The 18,273-nt window shown below is 45.7% G+C and overlaps 1 protein-coding gene across 10 annotated transcripts in view; it reads left to right on the forward strand.

Moving 5' to 3' along the window:
• The first annotated feature begins 11,137 nt into the window (after positions 1 to 11,137).
• The window catches only part of CEP170B (centrosomal protein 170B), a 57,000-nt gene continuing 49,864 nt past the window's right edge, over positions 11,138 to 18,273 (forward strand). For 5 of the 10 annotated variants that reach the window (XM_035551251.2, XM_035551254.2, XM_035551252.2 and 2 more), the window contains exons 1-3: positions 11,142 to 11,206; positions 11,477 to 11,637; positions 12,328 to 12,468. In XM_035551251.2, the coding sequence (XP_035407144.1) occupies positions 12,364 to 12,468 (105 nt within the window). In that variant the 5' untranslated portion in view covers positions 11,142 to 11,206; positions 11,477 to 11,637; positions 12,328 to 12,363. Of the gene's footprint in view, positions 11,207 to 11,476; positions 11,638 to 12,327; positions 12,469 to 18,273 lie in introns of all 10 variants that reach the window. The other 5 variants (XM_035551250.2, XM_050710970.1, XM_050710968.1 and 2 more) reach the window with 2 other exon arrangements.

Consider the following 18,273-nt stretch of genomic DNA (forward strand, 5'->3'; position numbering starts at 1 on the left):
AGCACAGATGAAGCACTCAGCTGTGCTAAATATTCCCAGCATGACTGTTTTGATGACCGAAAGCCGTAATCCCAAACTCTGCATCTCGTGCGCTCCCCTGGGTCCCTGAAGCTGAGTCAGGGCGCACGGAGCTGGGAGGTTTCCAGGAGGAAACCCATGAGAAGATGTCCCATCTCTGGAGAGCAGACGATCCCGTGTGAGAGGGGGATTTGGGGATGCCGCACACATGCCAAAGCCAGGCTGCAAGGGAACTGCTCAGACCGACTCACTCCAACAACATCACTTGTCATTTCTGCACGAACAGGGAGAGAGGGCCCAGGGCTGAGCTCCTGGCCTGGATTTCATATACCTGAGCTGCCATCTGGTTGTACAATGGTATTTTTCCATTTTAGGCCCAGGCCAAGCCAGTTGCAGAGGAGGCAGTGGTACAGACCAGCTTCAGTGAGCATTCCTGCAGACCATGACATCACGATTTTTTTAATTGAAGTCTTTTACACAAGCTGCACAAAGCACTCACCTTAGAAAACGAAGTTAAGTGGCGTTGGATGCAGTATCAGAACCTGGCTACACTTCTGTTTCCTGCCAAGTCTTTACTGAGAGCTGTATTTTAGTTAAGACTTGCCAATTAGTCAGTTCTTAATTCTCTTACCTTGTACTTTTATGTTATTAGCTATTGCTGTAACTTATAGTGAGAGGATTGCATGATTGAACAATCCACAAAAGACAAATATCTTGCATCTATTTATCTGCTGTTATCAACCAAACCAATACTTTAATGAAAAGAGAAAGTTAAGCTTCTTTCAGAAGACTTTTTTTCCCAATAAACCATGTTGACCCGTACTATTCACACTGACACTATTTGCTGATTTCTCTATTAGCGTTTCATTACTTTCCCTAGAATTGCTAACTGGCTTAAAACTACTTAGTTGCCCTAGTTATTTTTTTTTAATAATTTGTCCAAATGCAGCATTTCTCCAGTCCTCTAAAATGTTTGCAGTCCTCCAGGATGAAGTGGGAGAGGGGCAGAGATCCCTTGAACCAATCCACTTCGGTTCAGCTGTAAGGGTGCCAGTTGCCCGGACCTGGTAAGGTAATAATATTTGTCTCCAGTAATGCTGTTTAATAGCCTCCTTGGTTACTAATGGGATGGAAAGTGCATTGTCCTCATAACATCAGTGCATGATTCTTCTCGTTTCCAAATTCAGAACAAAAATATTTACTGAGCACCTCAGTCCTCTTCACATCATCATCAACAATTTTACCATTCCCATCTAGCAATGTTCATGTAAACTAGAGCCAAATGCCAGCTTATTCCCTGTTCTGTCTGATGTACTTGTGACCGATTTAGGACCTGATTGTTCAAGACTGCAGCAATATGAAATCCTAAAGGACCTTCGGGGATGAACTCAGCCTCCCAGGATGTCAGTATCTTTGCTACTGGATGCCAAAATGCCTTCAGAGATTGAAAGGGGCAGTGACTGACACAGCGTACGGTTTGATGGATTTTGCAAAAGCTAAAGATGGCTGCAGTCCAAGTTTTAAATTAGTGTGAGAGGCGACACAGTACTTTCCTTAAGCCAATGGCATTCTTAAATTTATTTCACGACAGCGGGCATTTTTCATCCGGTGTTTTTAAAAGCTGTTTTCTAAGCACCATCCATTCTGAGTGCTTCTAATGTAAAAAATTAACCAGCTGCAGCGCACAGACAGAAGAAGATGGCTTAACTCTGATAACAGAGCCCAGAAATGGCACAGACTACAAGCCTGCAGAGTGAGGCAGTGCCCAATGGCCACTGACATCACCGCTTCCACACGTAATGACTACGGCCTATGGCCGGATCCTGTGATTAGGGCTCTGAAGGTACCGCCACCCATTCATGTGGGTTAGGTTACATCATGCTGGCTTCTCTCTTCCTGGACACTCCTGGCACTCGGAGGGTTCATGTGCTGGGAGCGCTGTATCTCTCCTCCTGTTCACTGCACACGCAGCTCCACATCATATGAGGAATCATACAGTCGGTCTCACCCTCTGATTCCGTCCCTTTTTCTTTAACAGAAAACAAAAAGCATCATTTTAAAGATAGGCTTTTGGGGTGTTGATTTTTGTTTTGTTTTGGCTTTGCTTTTAAGCAGGAAATGTCATCTCTTGGAAAGCTGTTGTGCCCATTTGTGTTTGCAAAGGCTGATCTGCGGGGAAGAGGAAGCACGAACATATTTCTGCATGGCTTTTTGTCCTTCAGGGTAGAACAAAGAAACCTGGCAAATGAATGACCAACACACTCTTCAGAGTTCAAAACGGTTTCACCTATTAACTGGAGATGTCAAAAGTCCTTTTGTCTCACCAGTCCACTACTGCATTGCTCTTTTCCTTCCCTTCAAGTACGTGCAGAAGATATTAGCATAAAGTTTGCTGAATTCACTGTGGAAGGGCACCGTGAGCTCTCTGCGCGGTTAACCTCAGCTCCTCTCCTTGTCCAGACGTGTTCCACGCAGTCAGCTTGCTGCTGAACAGCACATCCTAGGACCAGTCAGACTACACGCTGGAGAATTTCCTATTCATCTTCTCCTTATGTTAATAAGAGGACTTCTAATAAATGTGATCATTGGAGTAAAAGACGTTGCTTGATTTCTTTTCTTTTTTTTTTGTGCTCAGCTATTACCAGCCATCAAAGAAAGAAATTATAAACACAGTCGCCATTAACTATATCACCATCTCTTGCTCATTCTATCTTTATTGCCTTTATTTTTTAAATCCTAATGAGAAGTTATCTCCAGTCTCTAGGGTCTCAGAGGGATTTGGTTTTCATTCTTTCCAGATATACATGAGCTTCTGTTGAGTGATGATTTGTATTGTAGGAGTGCTGAGAAGCACGGTACGTAGTACAGTCTATAGGAGACAGTCCTTGACTCAAAATGCTTGCAGTCTACTTGAGCACCAGAGAACACAGGAAGGGAAATAGCTGCAAAGTTGGACAGCCTTCTTGTCCTGCCTGCTCTTGCCACCTCTCAGTCCTGTGACTGTCCAACACCTAGCAATACAGTCCTCAGCATTTTCTTGCTCTCCTTGCATTTTCTTTCACTCCTGTTTTGTTTTTTTTTTTTTCCTGACAGCTCAGTCTCAAAGTAGACCACTTGGATGACCTCTTCATGGCATCTCTGTGCTGTGTTGGCTCCTCTGCTCTCCACCACGTGTTTGAACGGATGCATATGCAAACCCAGGTACTGAGAACTGTCTAGTGTTAAAATGCAGCTTGGAAAAGATAACCCTTGAGAGTGAATGAGAACTTAAGACAGAATACAGTGCTAATGAATGCCTCTCTATTTAAATTCAACTCACAGCAAGTGGGCGGAAAGCTCTACTACATCTCTTTAAGATCCCAAGAGGAGAAATCTGGCCTACAGCTGCTAGTGGCAGGCAAAATGCGGCTAGACGTGACTGAGATGGTGACGTGACGTGGAGAAGGCTCTGCTCTGTGATGCAGTGCAGGAGCTATTCTGCTTGTCCCAGTGCAGAAAGGGTGGCTATGGCCCCCTTAGCGAGGTTTAGTAGCAGCCTTTCCAGTCTCTCCTCTGGAAAGGAGAAGCAGTTTGGTTGATGGCTGTATCCCCCTCTAAACCTCCTCTGAGAGCTTCTACACCTCCAATAGTAGATCTGGCCAGTGAACTACAACAAGGCCCTGTGCCAGATGGATTAGTTCAGAGTTGTTTCTCCTAAATAGCAAATGCAATGCATCCCCAAACACACTGATACTAACAACGCCAGTGAGATGGTGCAGGTACCTCCCAGCAGGCACCCATCCCATGTGTTAGGTATTGAAAGGGCCCAGAATTTTATTCAACTCAAAAAATATTGCAGCCCAGTGAAACTCGGCAGAGGTAAGAGGTATTCTGGACAATTTAAACAAATAGCCCATGTACGTAGAAATACACACTTGCTTCAAGTTCTGCAGATAACCAACACTGTGGTACCTCTGGTTCTTGTTCAGATGTCACTTCGCCTTCTTCAATCCTTTAGCTCACATACCCACAACTCGTTTTCAGGAGCTAGCTTTGCCATCATGAAAATACCCTGGAACTTGCACTCTTGTGTCACCTAGGCTAGCTCAGGAGTGTTTAAATGGTACGACTATCTGTGCCCAGCTTACCTTAGTTTGTGTTAGTAGGAATCGCTGTTTGCCTGAAACAGATGAAGCTTCTGCTTACAAAATCTTTGGTGAAAAGGACAGCCCTGAGCACGTGTGTGCAGTTAGCTAGCATGCATACTTTGCAAGGTTTTAAGATGATTTAATGAATGTGGAGCGCACGGGAGTTCATGCACCTGCTGACTAAAGAAGATTATTCTAAAGTATACTGAAGCTTTTATGAATCTGTAAAAAAAAAAAAAAAAAGTAAGTAATTACTTATGAAAGTAATGAATCTGCTACTCCTCCATCTTTGGCTTTGAAGGTCTCCTTCTGGTGACTTTCATTCTTTTGTTGGTGCTCCTAATCCAACTGTTTCCCCCAAAGAAAAAAAATAGTGCTCTGATGACTTCTTTTAAAATGCTTGGCAAGCACATAAATCTCCAACAATGGCTTGTACGCTATAAATAATTAAAGCTGCCCACCCTGTTGACCCTGTGGAAGCAGGCTGGCTCGTCCTGACACTCGATGACCTTTTCATCCATATTCACATCATTGTTCCACGCCGTTCTCAAGTGAAGGAAATGCAATGCTGAAGATCAATACAGCAGAATACAGTTTAAACTTCTACAGGACAGAAAATGGTTGAATCTCCAAGTAAATTATTCCCTGCAGGCCAGTAAATTAAGATCTTTCTCTCCCTATAAGACCTTCACCTCTACAGTGGATGTTACTGTAGACATATCCTTCAATTTAAAGGGAACTGTGATTTTTAAAAATATCTGTTAAATTTTTCATCAAAGCTTTCCATCTTACAGCTAAAAACTAGTGCAATAGCATGCAACAAACCAAGAACAGAGTTTCAAGCAGAACTGACATTTTCATTAAACGTGAATGGTACAACCTAGTATTGGTCAGCACAGCAAACACTTTTGGCTCTGGAGATGTTAAATAACAATGACTCCTCTAGAGATGCAGAGGTCAGTTGTAACCTAAATTCTCCCTTCTTTATCGGCCTTACTTATAAGGCTAAAAAAGAGTTCAACAATCTTGGTTTTCAGGTAAAATACATTAATTGGATAAAAATGTACAGGAATGGTTTCTCTTTTTTTTCATGTCTCATTCATTCACTTGTTGCCTACTTTCCAAGTCTGGTTTTAACAAGTCTCTTAGGCAAGGAAGAAATGTGTGCAGTTGATAAATCAGTGAGCTACTGCTGAATGGCAATCTCGTTTTCCTTAAACCGATACTTAAATTCAAATCAGGGTTTTTATTCCCTTCATAAATATCAATCACATCACCTCCATGAGCTAAATACCAAGAAGATTTTTCTACAAAGTCCTGAAATTTATCCAGTGGGAGAAGTTCCATGACACATCCTCTGAACTAGAAACTCTCGGGACACAACAGTTCAGGATCGTCTGCGTGGAACAGAGGTGGTTACTGGAGCAAAACTGCTTAAGGAAATCTTGCATCCGCAGTATTCAAGCAAATATTTCTGCCTTACCATTAAAATCATAACCCCAGAGGAATGGGGGAAGGAATTTGTTTATGTTTTGGAGGGCAAGGTACAGCCTTCTGGCCATGCATGCTGCGTTGAGGTCTTCAGGCCACGTGAAATCATTTTTCTTTTCAAATACGCTTACATCCTTTTTCATAAGAAATATGCACATACACGAATATTAATTGAACGAATAAGAGAAAAGAAACTGAAATGGAGATGATCTCAAGCTGCCCATTGTTCCCATTCTCCCACACAGGAGTCCTCAAAACCCTGCTGCTTCTCTTATGAAACCAATCAACTTTCCCTGAGAAGCGATTTCTTTAAATGTGATATCGAAACAGCTCCGACTTGCCATAAGGTGATTCCTATTTAAGATGCCACACCACACAACCATGTATCACCTGACCCAATCTCATCAGACCGCACGACATCATCATTGCTGAGCTTTTACTAATTAAAAATGCCAAATATAAGATCACTTAAGCATATGTTTTAATTCTTTCAGGAAAGTTTTATACCACACAAATCCTAGATGAGACACTCTGACAGTGTTCACACTCCACTCTTTTATTGCACTGATATTTCTTCTTGCCCCCCCCCCGAGTTATGAGGGTTGTAAATTGAACATAGCTCTATGATTTAAGCTACATAATAAAAAGAAAATAATTTTTGCGGCATAGCAGGGGAATAAAACAGGATGACTGGAGAAGGCCATGCCGCACATTATGAAAAGAAGTGTTAACGCATATAAGGTTTTATTCTAGTAAATTCCATAGTACTAAAATTAAATGTCATGTTGGTACTTGGGACTATGCTGTGGGTGAAAAAATACAGGAAAAACTCTCCTGGTATAAGGCAAGGAAGCCAAACTGAAGCCATTTTGAGCAATACTAGTATGCTCCTGCTAAGAATCTGTCTCTGTAGCTCTTTAATAAATGGGTTAAAAATACAAGCGTTGTAAAAATCCGTCTTTTAGAACCGTCCAAATTAGGGGCCTGTCCCAGTCAGACTGCATGTCTGCAAATGTTTATCCAAGTGAATAACCGTGCAGATGAATGGTCTTATTGTTTTTCAGTCGACTAGGCAGGATCGGGGCCTGTTGCTGGCTGTACAGAAGAAGGGAATGTTGGCAAACAGCACAATCGATATATCTGGCAGAGCAAAGGATTGATACTTAGAGAGGAGGAGCAGATTTGCTTTGCTCTTGCTGATACAAATCACGATTCAGCAATGTCGTTACGCCAGCGTAGCTAAAAGGAAGATAAACATCCATACCCTGACAAATACCCAGCAATTAAAATATAAATCAACCAATAAGTAACGACAAAAAATCAAGGGAAAGATTTTTCAAAATGGCACTTGAAAAGCACATATCCAGAAGGTGGATGATTTGCATTTTATGGTGATCCAGCTCCAACTGATTGCCCGGAATTAGTGATGAAAAGCTTTGGTTGTAGGCCCTATAGGAAAGGGGACTTTTTGTTGGCAGGCAATAGTGCTATTAGCTGCACCAAGGACACAGGTTCAGACCTGCAGTGTCCTCTTGCAAAAGCCCACAGATCTTTGCTGCTCGCCTTAAAAATCAACACGGGAATTCTGATCCAAAGGGAGAATGCTGCAAGCATGGGCCAGGAGCGCATCCATCTCCCTGCAGCAGGGCCTGAAGAACTGTCCTTGCTGCAATTTCTGCTTTCTGGAAGGGAAAGACATCACAGGGAGGCAGAATCCATCCGAGTGAAGAAGGGGGTTAAGAAAGCCTGCATGACCTACTTGTGAACCTTTCCTGATGCATCTCAAAGTCAGTTAGTGAAGAGCAAATGGAATAATTCCAGGGAACAGCGCCTGATGACTCTTTTTGGAGTGCCTTTGATGCAAAGCAGCCAGGAATTCACAAGCTGCACACGTGCCTGTGATTAAATGTGAATGCAGCTACGTGTACCTGATTTCAGGCGGCATGCTACGGGTTTCTGTGGCAGAGTTCCCCTAGAAATCCTGTATATCTTTACTTACTTGCTACCCATCATATGAATATCTAAGCAATATTTTTTTTTCCTTTCCTTTCTTTTTTTTTTTTTTCCTTTCCCTTAGCTCATGCACAGGGAAAGCTGCCATTCTGGGGGGAAGCGGGGAAGCTGCACAGTGTATCTGGATCAGGCTGTGATCAGCCTGGAACAGAAGCCTCTTCTGCAGCAAGACGCAGCAAGATGCTTCGTGTTCAGGAACTCTGACAAATCTCTTTTACGTCAGAGTCTGGCAGAAAGGGCTTGATTTAATTCAGTTCCTCTGGGGATGGTAGGATCTTTGTTTTGAAGCAGAGAGCTGAAGTCGTCCTGGTTCAGGATAGCTATGGGCTCAGAGTGTCAGACAAAAGGTATATCAGTAAAGCAGACGATTTGTATCCAGATTCATCAGCTGTGGATACAGAAATCTGGTTTTCCTATATGCCCGTGACCTGCTGTTATTCTTCTGCCTGGACATTTTATCTCACCTTCGCTCTCCTTGTTTACTGGGCATATGAGCACTTTGGGACAGGGACTGGTCCTTACAATGTGCATCTGCACAGTGTATGGTACGATGAACCTCCTGTAACTTGGGTTGTGCAGGTTCACACAGCCAGAGGCATGTCCCTTGTAGTTGAAGGTGACAGCACTATAGATGAAAATAGAGAGATTTGCATGATAAGCACCCTCTGCTGCAAACTTAGCGCATGAGCTAGATTGTGCTGCTGCTGCTCTCAACTTCTTGAGGTCCTTCCTGGGCCTTCCCTCCTCCCTGTGTCCTTGGTGTGCATGCCCTGAGGCAGTACTTGTTTCCCCGGTGAAACTGGAGGTGGACTGGACACAAGGATTAATGATGTTGTTTGCTAAAAGCACTGAAGAACACAGGCAATTTAATTGTTGGGATATAGGTAACATTCCCCCTGCTTAAAGAACAGGGTTGAGAGCATTGTATTACTGCTGACTGGAGAAGTTTAAAACAGCCACTACACCCAAATGAAAGCTGCTGGATTTTATGTTCAATGTGCAACTTGGCCCAGTCCTGCCCCTGTGTAATTACTTGAGTATCCTCAATGCCTGCCATCACTTAACTTCACTCAATGCCTCCTCTGTATTTTCTCCTCTTCACCATCTCTCTTCCATTCCTTTCTCCTTGAAACTTCCCTCTCAGTCAGTTATACTGTCATTTCTAAATCTCTTCTTCAAGTACATCTTTCCCGAGTTGTGTCTGTGCTAATCTGTCACACCGAGATAACCGGTGATAAGATAAACGGTGGTTTAAAGACACTACTAGTATCATATTTTCACAGGCAGTCGTGTGTTTGGTCAGCGTTTGGTTTAAACTAGAGCAACCCATGTGTTGCAAAGGCTGCCAACAGGACTTGTTCTGATAGCAAAAAAAAAGTGAAAATCAAAGTACGGCAGTGCAACGACTTCTCCTTCCCACAGATACACTCTCTGGAATGGGATTTAGAGATGACAGTGTGACACCAGGCTATTCTTCAACCCCTGCTGCCCATACACTACTTTGGGAGGTGTGAAGAAAAAAAGAGAAGGAAAGACTGCCCTTATTAGCTTCTTTATTCCCTTTAGATCACTGGAATAAAATAAGGAGGCTGTAATGCAGCCTAGCGTCTTGGCCTAACTGCACCTTCAATCAGGTCAGAAGACACGTGGTGCAAACAGGGACTATTTTTCTTCTCTATAAATAGTGAAGTACTGACTGCTCTGATAAATACACAAATATAAGTGCATGGTAAAACCAAGCTTAAGCTAAAGCAATCACTAACCTTTTATAGTAACTCATAACAAAGATTTGCCTAGATGGCAGGCTTGTACAAAGAAGTAAATTATCCTACTTTCTTCTAGCAGTATAGAGATATTCTGCAGAGCAGACTCTCTAGATGTAGTTCTGAGAGACGCAAATTTTATTTATAAAAACCTAAACTATAGGTCAGTTAAATTGATAATAAAACACGACTCAACTACAGAATGAATTGGAAAATAGGGCAGAAGTCCATTTTTATTTATCAAGGTTTTAAACTACTTTATGCAGTGGTCAATGCAAAAGCCTTTAAAATGCCCCAGAAGCGAGCACCGGTCACTCCGTCCTCCTGCCTGGCACCCCAGGGACGCAGTGTGCAGCAAGGGTGTGGTGCTCCTCTCCGAGGAGATAGCAAGAGCATTCCAATAAAACACAAATGCTGCAGTCTCAGCCAGCTTTTAAGCCTTTGAAGATAATCACACCTTGAAATTGCCCCGGGGCATGATGTATTTGCCAGAGAAGAACTCAAATGTTGATTAAAGAAGGCAATAATACTAGTAATTAAATACTAATGAAGTCCTACTGCTCTTCAGAAAGAGGAGGGCAGGTTTTTTTACCCCCTTCTGGTTCTGCCCATGCTCACTTTAATGATTCTGTGATTCTACTTTGCCCTCCCTGGTTCTCAGGCCTTGCAGGGGATGGCCCTTCCTGCTCCTCTGTCCAGAGGATCAGTCCCACTGCCATCCATGCTGTAGGCCAGGAGTAAGTCCATGGAGTGATGCTGATGTAGGACTGTCCTCAGTAATCGGTGTACTGCACCTATGGTTTCCATATAATCAGACATTATCGAGGAAAACACTGAAGCCAAAATTCTAAAAGGCAGCACTTAAGACATCTAGGGAAGCTCCTGCAGGTTACTGAGAAATGATATTCAGAAATAAACATAGAGCATTTAAATGCAAAGGCGCCTTTTTCGGCTGGAAGATAAGCCTGGGGAAATATCACTGTGATCTTGCCATCTTTTTTATGTTCTTTTCTTAGCAGCCCGTGCCAGCTGGAGTCAGAGAGCTGGTGTGTAGCTGTTGCTGCCTCCAGTTCCAGTGAGAAAAGAAGTGGTTATTGAGCTTCACACTTGGTGCTCTTCAGTAATTTCCTGGTTACCTGTCCTACAAGAGGACCTGAGGAAGGCATGCTGAAGACCTTTTCAACCTAAACCCAGCAGAGGATGTGGGAGAAAGGGCTGGTGATATGAACCCAGTGATTGTGGAGGTAGTGACTCCTGCCCTATGACCTCAAACTTGCGTGTTCGGCCTGGAAAGGCCGGGGACAACCACTGCTGTGTCAGGGAGGTGTCACGAAGCCTGATTTGTGTTCCATGAACCCCTTTGAGAGCCTGAAATGAAGGACGCCATACAAGATCATTACTCGTATGTTGTTCTTACACTCAGACCATCGCCCAGTAAACCCACCAGACTCTAGGGTTCACACCTGCTGTCTGGGGCCTCGGGGGGGGATAAGATTTGGGGGCCAAAAGCGCTGAAACACACCAAAAGCCTGTGGGGAAGAAGGGCTGGGGGTGCCTGAGGCTTTGTGAGGAGGCTGCGGGGGGCACCCACGAGGGGTGGGGGCAGCGGGGGGAGCCCCGGGGACCCTCAGGCACCCCCAGGCTCGCCGCTTGGGGGAATATGGAGCAGGGCCGGGTGCCTTGGGGCCGCCTCCTGACGTCGGGAACCTGCCGTGCGCGGGGGCGGAGCGGGGCGGGCGGAGCCGGCTGGAGGGGCGAGGCGCCCGGCCTGCCGCCGCGCCGGGGCCGGAGCAGGTAGGGGGGCGGCGGCGGGGACCGAGGGGGGACCGTGGGGAAAGCCCCCCGGTGGGACCCTGGGCAGGGAGCGGGGAGCGGGGCGAGGCCGCAGCCCGGTGCCGGGAGGCCCCGGCCGCCTTTGCCCAGTTGCTTTGTTGGGGGGCGGCAGCGCCGCGTTCCCCCCCCGCTCCGCAGCCCGGTGCCGCCGGGGGTGGAGGGCTCGGAGCCCTCTTCGGAGCGCAGTGCGGGAGAGGCCCCGCAGCCCGCTGCCCTTTCTCCTTCCCTCAGGCCGAGACGGGAGGAGAAAATGCGAGATTGCGAGAGGAGGAGGAGGAGGAGGAGGAGGAGAGCCAGCAGGGCTGCGCCCCGCGCCGCCGGCCCGTAGCAGCGCCAGCAGCCAGGTGTGGCCGCAGAGGGACGGGAGGTGCCGCGGGCCGTCGCCCTCCGAGGTACGGGCTGCTTCTGCCTCTGCCTCCTGCGGAGGAAAGGCGTTTGTGGGCCAGGATCCCCCTCTGGGGTCCGCTAGACCCTTCCGTCCAGGGCAGCGCTTTATTTACGTGTCTTTATTCCTGTGTTTTTACCGGATCGCGCATGGGGGGGGGGGGGCGTTGTGGGTTTATCTGCCTGCGGGTGGGCTGTCGATCCGCAGGCTGAGCAGTCTGCCGTGACCGCGCCTGGGAGGTTACGGGTTCAGCCGTCACCTTCCCGATGCTCTCCTCCGGGGCTCTGAGGATGGGGGAGGCGTGAGCTGTGCTGGCAGCCCGGAAATGTTCTGGAAAAGCTCTACGCTTTTGCCTTTTTTTTTTTTTTTTTTTTTTTAACCGTATTCAGCCATTGGATTCAGCTGCTTGCTTCATTTCTGAGATAATGCTCCTTTTCTTAACCACCCCCTAGTCTTACCCTGCTGTGGGTATAGTTCCAGGGCTGCAGAGCCGTGGCTCCTACCTGTGGCAGCTCCTGGGGCGCGCCTCACCCCTGCTCGTTGCCGCAAAAAATTTAACGTGAACACAGTGCAAGGAGCAGCACAGGGTCCCATGGCTCGGGAAAATTTGGGAACTGCAGCTCCGCACTGCAATACTTACATACATCATTAATAGCTCACTATGTGCCCCTTAATTTTTTTTTTTTTTTTTTCCAAGTCTAGGATGTGTAGAGATTAAGTGCCAAGCGCCAAAATGAGCGTGACTTCGTGGTTCTTGGTGAGCAGCACTGGCATTCGCCATCGGCTCCCTCGGGAGATGATATTTGTTGGCAGAGATGACTGTGAACTGATGCTCCAGGTAACGTGACTTCTTTGTTTTCCTGTTTATCTGAAGATGTAGTAGATGTGAATGCAGTGCTGGGGATCTGTAGAGATAGCTCATGTTTTCTTCAAATGACATCTTTTAAAACAAACTTCCTCTTTTATGTCAAGTCTGCGGTTCCCACAAAGACTTAATATGTTCAGGAAAGTGCAAGTGAGGTTTCCTGCAAACAGCTATGTCATCAGATGGGTAGGAGCTGTGCTGGTGGGAGATTAATCAAATCGAACAGATTACCTATCTTGATGCTGCTAGAAGTATTAAACCAAGACATACAGTTCTGTCCTGATCTGCAACTGATTAAACTACTGTTTTTGTAGCATGTGATTTGGAGGGTAGCAGCATTTTGTTTACCTATTTTTCCCTTTACTCTAAGCTTGATTATATTGTCAGTGCTTGTATCCCTCATTTATTCATTTTTGTGTGGTTGGTTGGTTTGTGTATGTGTTCGTTTATTTTTGTCATGGTAGGAAACACTGATCTTTAGCAGAGTAATGCTGGCTCTTTTGGTGGGGTGACTCTTGTCACTTGACTTTTGGTGTCCTCTTGTTTCCAAAGTAATTGTGTTACTTGGGCAAACTTGCAGCTTGCGTTAGTGCTTTCCATACCAGCATGTCTCTTTGCTGGACCTAATCCAACGTTTCTGAAGTGTTGACTGTGGTCTGATGTTTGACAGAATAATGTAATGGATGTCACTCCAAACAAATTGAACTGGAATTTTGCAAAGAGCTGACAAGAGTGGTTTAGCTCAGGACTTTATAGACGCTTAGAATTCAATTAGTGTTTCTGCTAGATACGTGCATGAATACTTAAATGCAAAAAAAAGTTTGACTGCACCTACCTGCTCCCCTTTTGCCTGTTTAGAAATGTGGCAGAAGGTTCTCTTGATCATCCATAAAGCGCACGTGCCCATTGATGTCAACATTAGGAAGCTGCATGCACAACGGGGCCTTCCTCCCCTGTAGTTTTCACTGCTAGTGTGGTAACAGCCATCTCCTAAATGTTTTGCTAATGTTCTTCCAGGCAGGCTGTGTTTGTAGCTACTGCAGGGATTTTATACGATATGTTAGCAGGAGGTCTGTTTAGGAGGGTGGGAGCTCTTATTGTACAAGCTGTACTTAGAAGACAGTTTGTTAAGGTGTTAGCTAGCTGTAATAAAATGTTAGTGTCCACAAAAGGAGAGCTTGCAGTGTTCGTACTGCTCGGCTAGCTAGAAGTGAATGAAATGGCTTTGCTGCAGTGGTAGAGCTTGAAGCATGCTCTGGTTCAACAGCAGGTTGTTTGTTTGGGTTTTCCTGTGAATTACGCTATCATTTATTTCATGTTCCTACATGTCTGACTGGTGAGATATGTAATGGTGAGACATTAAAAATGTCCTAATATTTTCCGTAAGTCTGTGTTTGCTCAAACCCCTGATTGCTGTATTCCCTTTAGACTTAAAGGGAGAAAATGTATACAGTGTTCTTGATTTTTCTAAAATGGCCTGAGCTTTAGGGAGCGCATCTTAATATGTTTTGAAGGTACTTGAGGTTTTTTTTATGGTCAGGGTTCAGCACTGCGAGAATCCCAAGTCTCAAGTTGTGCACCTGAACATACAAGTGCCCAAATATCAGTCATCCCTAAAGTGCGTTGCTTATTTCTCTGGTTATTCAAGGGATTAATTGGATAGTGTGGATTGTGAACCACTCCGTACCACATGGAGTGTTTCGTGCTTCTTTGCAAGTCTGAGCTGGCTTGTCGGTGTTGCATGCGGACCGGCAACCTTGTGACGCTGTACGTTTGTCACGCTCTTTTCTACAAGGTAAACAAATTGCGATTCCTGGAGGAGTCAGCAGTATCTCTGAGAGGGATGCAGTTGTATTTGGGGGCTTGTAGGTGGTGATGGTTCAAAACCTCCTTCATTTTTCAGACTGAAGGCTCTGGATTGTTGGTAAAATCCAGCTGTTTCTGTTCAGGGGCTGAATTACACGTGACCCTTTATTAATATATCAGTTTATTGTCTCCAGTAATAAAGCTTTTTCTGAGATCACATGAATGGTCTCATTTTGAACAGCACAGCACATTATTTTCCTAGCCGTTTGCTTATAAAGATGTTTGCCGGAGCTAACTTGGGCTCCAAACGACATGACTGTAGTAAGACTCAGTGCAGAAGGGAGACTGCAAGCACACACTTGATATCCAAGCAAAGTTGTGTGTGAGCAGATGGAGGATGAGATCTAAAATTAGACTTTTTTTTTTTTTCCCTTCTGTGACTGTCCATGTCACAAAATTGTTGTGCAGACTGGCACAATCATTTGTCTTGGGGAAAGCTTAAGGAGCAGGGAGGTTATCAGAGCGGATGGACAGAGCTCTCGTGGCAGTGTTTGTACCTGTAATGTTCCTGCAGTGTTGACACTGAAACTGTGTGTTCACTGCACAGTTATTCTGTATATGTGTATTTCTAGAAGCTGGCATTTAATCCTCTCAAGTGCACAATTGGGAACAGACTGGCATTGTCTGGGGAGAGAACTGGATGACCTGGTCATTTTTTTTCATCTCTAAGATTATTTCTGCTTAGTGATTTCATTGTGATACAGTTTGTGGTCCCCTGTTGAGACCTTGTGTATTAGTGTGCAAACATACAGCACAGAGATAAGCTGTCCTTGTCCTGGAGAGCTTGCAGTCTTGCCTTTCACATTTTACAGTTTTAGGAGCATCTCGTCTTTAGACATTTTCTTGGCTGCGTTGCCTCAAGGTATCAGATCCCTAAACAGCAAAAAATGTCTTTGTCACCAAACAATCAAGCCTTAGTTTCCCCTGTGTTTACTTACTTCATACAGGTACTAGATTTGCTTTCTAGTTAACAAAGAGGTTAAGAAAACCATAGTCTTCAAGCTTAAAATTAAGTAGATTTGATAGTGGGGAAACAACCTGCCTTGAAATCCTCTGTACCTACTAAGAGGATTAGAAATATTTTAAATATTTTAACAGCATTGTAAAGCTCCTAGTACAAGAAAATGTGAGATTTACATTGGGTTTGAACATTAGGGCTTGGGAGGCAATGCCGTGCAGTGTAATTTGGTGTGTGCACAGTGTTAAATGTAGCAAGGGCTCCATTCTGCCCTGTTTCTGATAACAGTACTTGATTCCCTTTGTATTCATTGGCTCCCTTCAGATAAGGCAACAGCAGGAGTGTGGACACCCAAACCTTCACTAATGTGCTCTAGCATGTTTTTACATGAAGCTTGATGGTGGTAGGAAATAGTTCTCTGAGCGTGTTTACTTTTTTCTTTATCTCTTTTTTTTTTTTTCCACTCAGGAGTAAGATTTTATTTTTTTGTTGTGTTGACACTGTAGAATGGAGTAACTTCCTCCCCCACCAACATTTTTCCTGGGAAACATAATTGCCGTTTTTATCAGCTTTGATCACTCGCTTAATGTGATGGATATTTACTCAGGCTACATAAACATTTTGCAAATTCCAAAATTTCACTTAACCATTTAAACCTTCCGCTCTGCCCCTAAACAGAGCATCTTTGAAATTTGTGCTGTGTGTAAGTATTTAACTAAAACGAAAGCAGCATCACGATTTCCTTGTTTTTGTTTAAAAGAGGGATATTTAATGGAAAATTTGAGAAAGCAAAATATTTAACCAGTGCTCCCTTGAGTGTTTCCCTCCCTGTAGGGCAGTGGCTTGGGCATGCCCTTGTCCTACACTGTGAGTTTGTACGCGTGAGCGTGAGTTACAGCAGGAGTAGGTGCAGGTGGCCTGATGCTCTCTGGCTTAGGTGTGGCCTTTGTTCTGCCTGTCAGTTAAGACAGCTTGGCACTTCCTATTGTGGGCCTCTGCTTTCCATTGCTTATAACTCTGCTGAACTCTGTAACTGGTTGAGAGGTGAGTTTATGTTCCAGGTGTCTGTTTCAGGCAGCGTGCTCTGGCAGAGATCAGCTCCCTTCTGCAGTCTTCTAGGAGAACAAGACTGAGGAAAATGCTGTTTTTTTCCATGTGAACTATACAGAAGTATGTTTAACCCGTTCTTTGAAGTTTTGGGGCTGTAGGGCTGGGGGGGGGGGGGTGACATTTTTCGAGAGGGAGCTCCCAGGTCGGAGGTGATTGATTAGTCTTCCCATCGAGAACCTAAATGCCTTCGGCAGTGTTCCAGGCCTTTGAACAACGTTGAAGTTTGCGTGCAGTCGGCGGGGACTGATGGGAGGCTGTTGGGTTTGGTAACATCACGTCTGGGAGTGATGCTGGTGAGGGGATGGATTGGAGGACAGAGCTGTCACGGGTTGGGCAAGCAGGAGCTAGGTGCGGGGATGCACAGGACTGGAGTTCAGAAGCAGGAGCAGCTGTGCTAGATTAAATCAAGGTGCATCTAGCCCGGCGCCCTGACTCACAGTGGTCAAAGCAGCTGTCGAGGAAAGCTGCTGGGGTACTTGCTCAACCTCCTGCAGTTTATGTTTCAGGGAGCCGAAGGCCAGCTCTCCGCGTTTGATCGGCGGATTTCTCCTCTCTGACACCTGGCCAGCAGGTTAAGGCCGGGCTCAGCAGGGAGGCGCAGCGAGGAGGTGGCCGTGTGTGTGCAGGGTGAGAGGAGGAGCAAGGAGCAGGGAGGCAGCAGGGCTCTGAGGAGCGGTGAAAGCAGGGCAGAAGCGGCTCAGTGTACACGACTGCTGAACAGCATCTCCCTTAGGCCCGGAGTGGACTCGAGACTTGTTTTCATTCTGGTGTCAGCAAATAGCTGTGAAAGCTACTAGCCAAGCATCTGTCACTGGCCCATATGGGACGTCGCATGCTGCTTATGGTATCAATTAGCCAGTTCAAGTATGCTCGGCTCACGAGCCCCTACCACAAGTCCGTTTTGCTGGCAAATTGGATAAATGGTCACTTGATGCTGCTTGGATAGACGTTTTCCTCTTTTTTAGCTTGTTTTGGTAAAAAGCTAGGCAATTATAAGCATCCCAGGCATTGAAAGAACATTCCTATGGCTGCTAAGTCAAGTGTTTATAGCTGCGGCGCAGTTACGACGTAGCAGCGCGAAGACCGCCCGTGTGATCCTGCTCTGCCCCTGTGTACGCAGGCGTGAAGATGCAACCTGCCACGGTGTCATTCCCAGAGATTTCCTACCACACGAGATCTGTTCCCTGTTCAGGGCGCGTGGTGCACCCTGCAAACGATGCGGTGCGTTGTGAGCTCCGTGTGTATGTGACTGGTGGTCAAATTAAGGTTTTGTTGACCTGGCATAAGCCTTCCCTGGGCTGTAGCTAATAACACGATGTCTCTCCAGTGTAGTTTGGTAAGTGTTTACATAAACAGGTGGGAATAGATGTGGCGTAGTTTGCCTGTGCCGGGAGGAAGAAGGTGGCACGAGCTCGGTAGATGTTTTCCCTGATGCTTCCAGGTCAATTTGCTGCTGTGCAGAAGCAGCATACCTCCATCACCGAGGTATTTTCTGCACTGGGAGCTCCCCGTCAAAGTGATGGGGGACCTCTGCTGCCTCCAGCCTCCCTCTCTGTGGAGACACGGGTGGAGTGGGAAAGCTGCAGTCAGGGCAGGGCTGTGCCCTGCTCGTGCAGTTCTGCCGCAGTTATCTGGAGGGTGTAAACCAGCACCTAAGTCAGTCCCTGGGCGTTAGAAAGTGCAGCGATCCCGAGCCGTTCATTCATTAGGTGTCACAAGGGAAGGAGGTGTCTTGCAGGCAGGAGGGAAAGGATCTAGCCTTGGGAAGGCTCGGCTTTCGGGCAGGCAGTGCTTCCAGGTGCTTGGGCAGCAGCTGTGGGAGGGACGCACATCCCGTATTTCCA

The sequence above is a fragment of the Cygnus atratus genome, chromosome 5 (genome assembly GCF_013377495.2).
Source record: "Cygnus atratus isolate AKBS03 ecotype Queensland, Australia chromosome 5, CAtr_DNAZoo_HiC_assembly, whole genome shotgun sequence".
Lineage (NCBI taxonomy): Eukaryota > Metazoa > Chordata > Aves > Anseriformes > Anatidae > Cygnus > Cygnus atratus.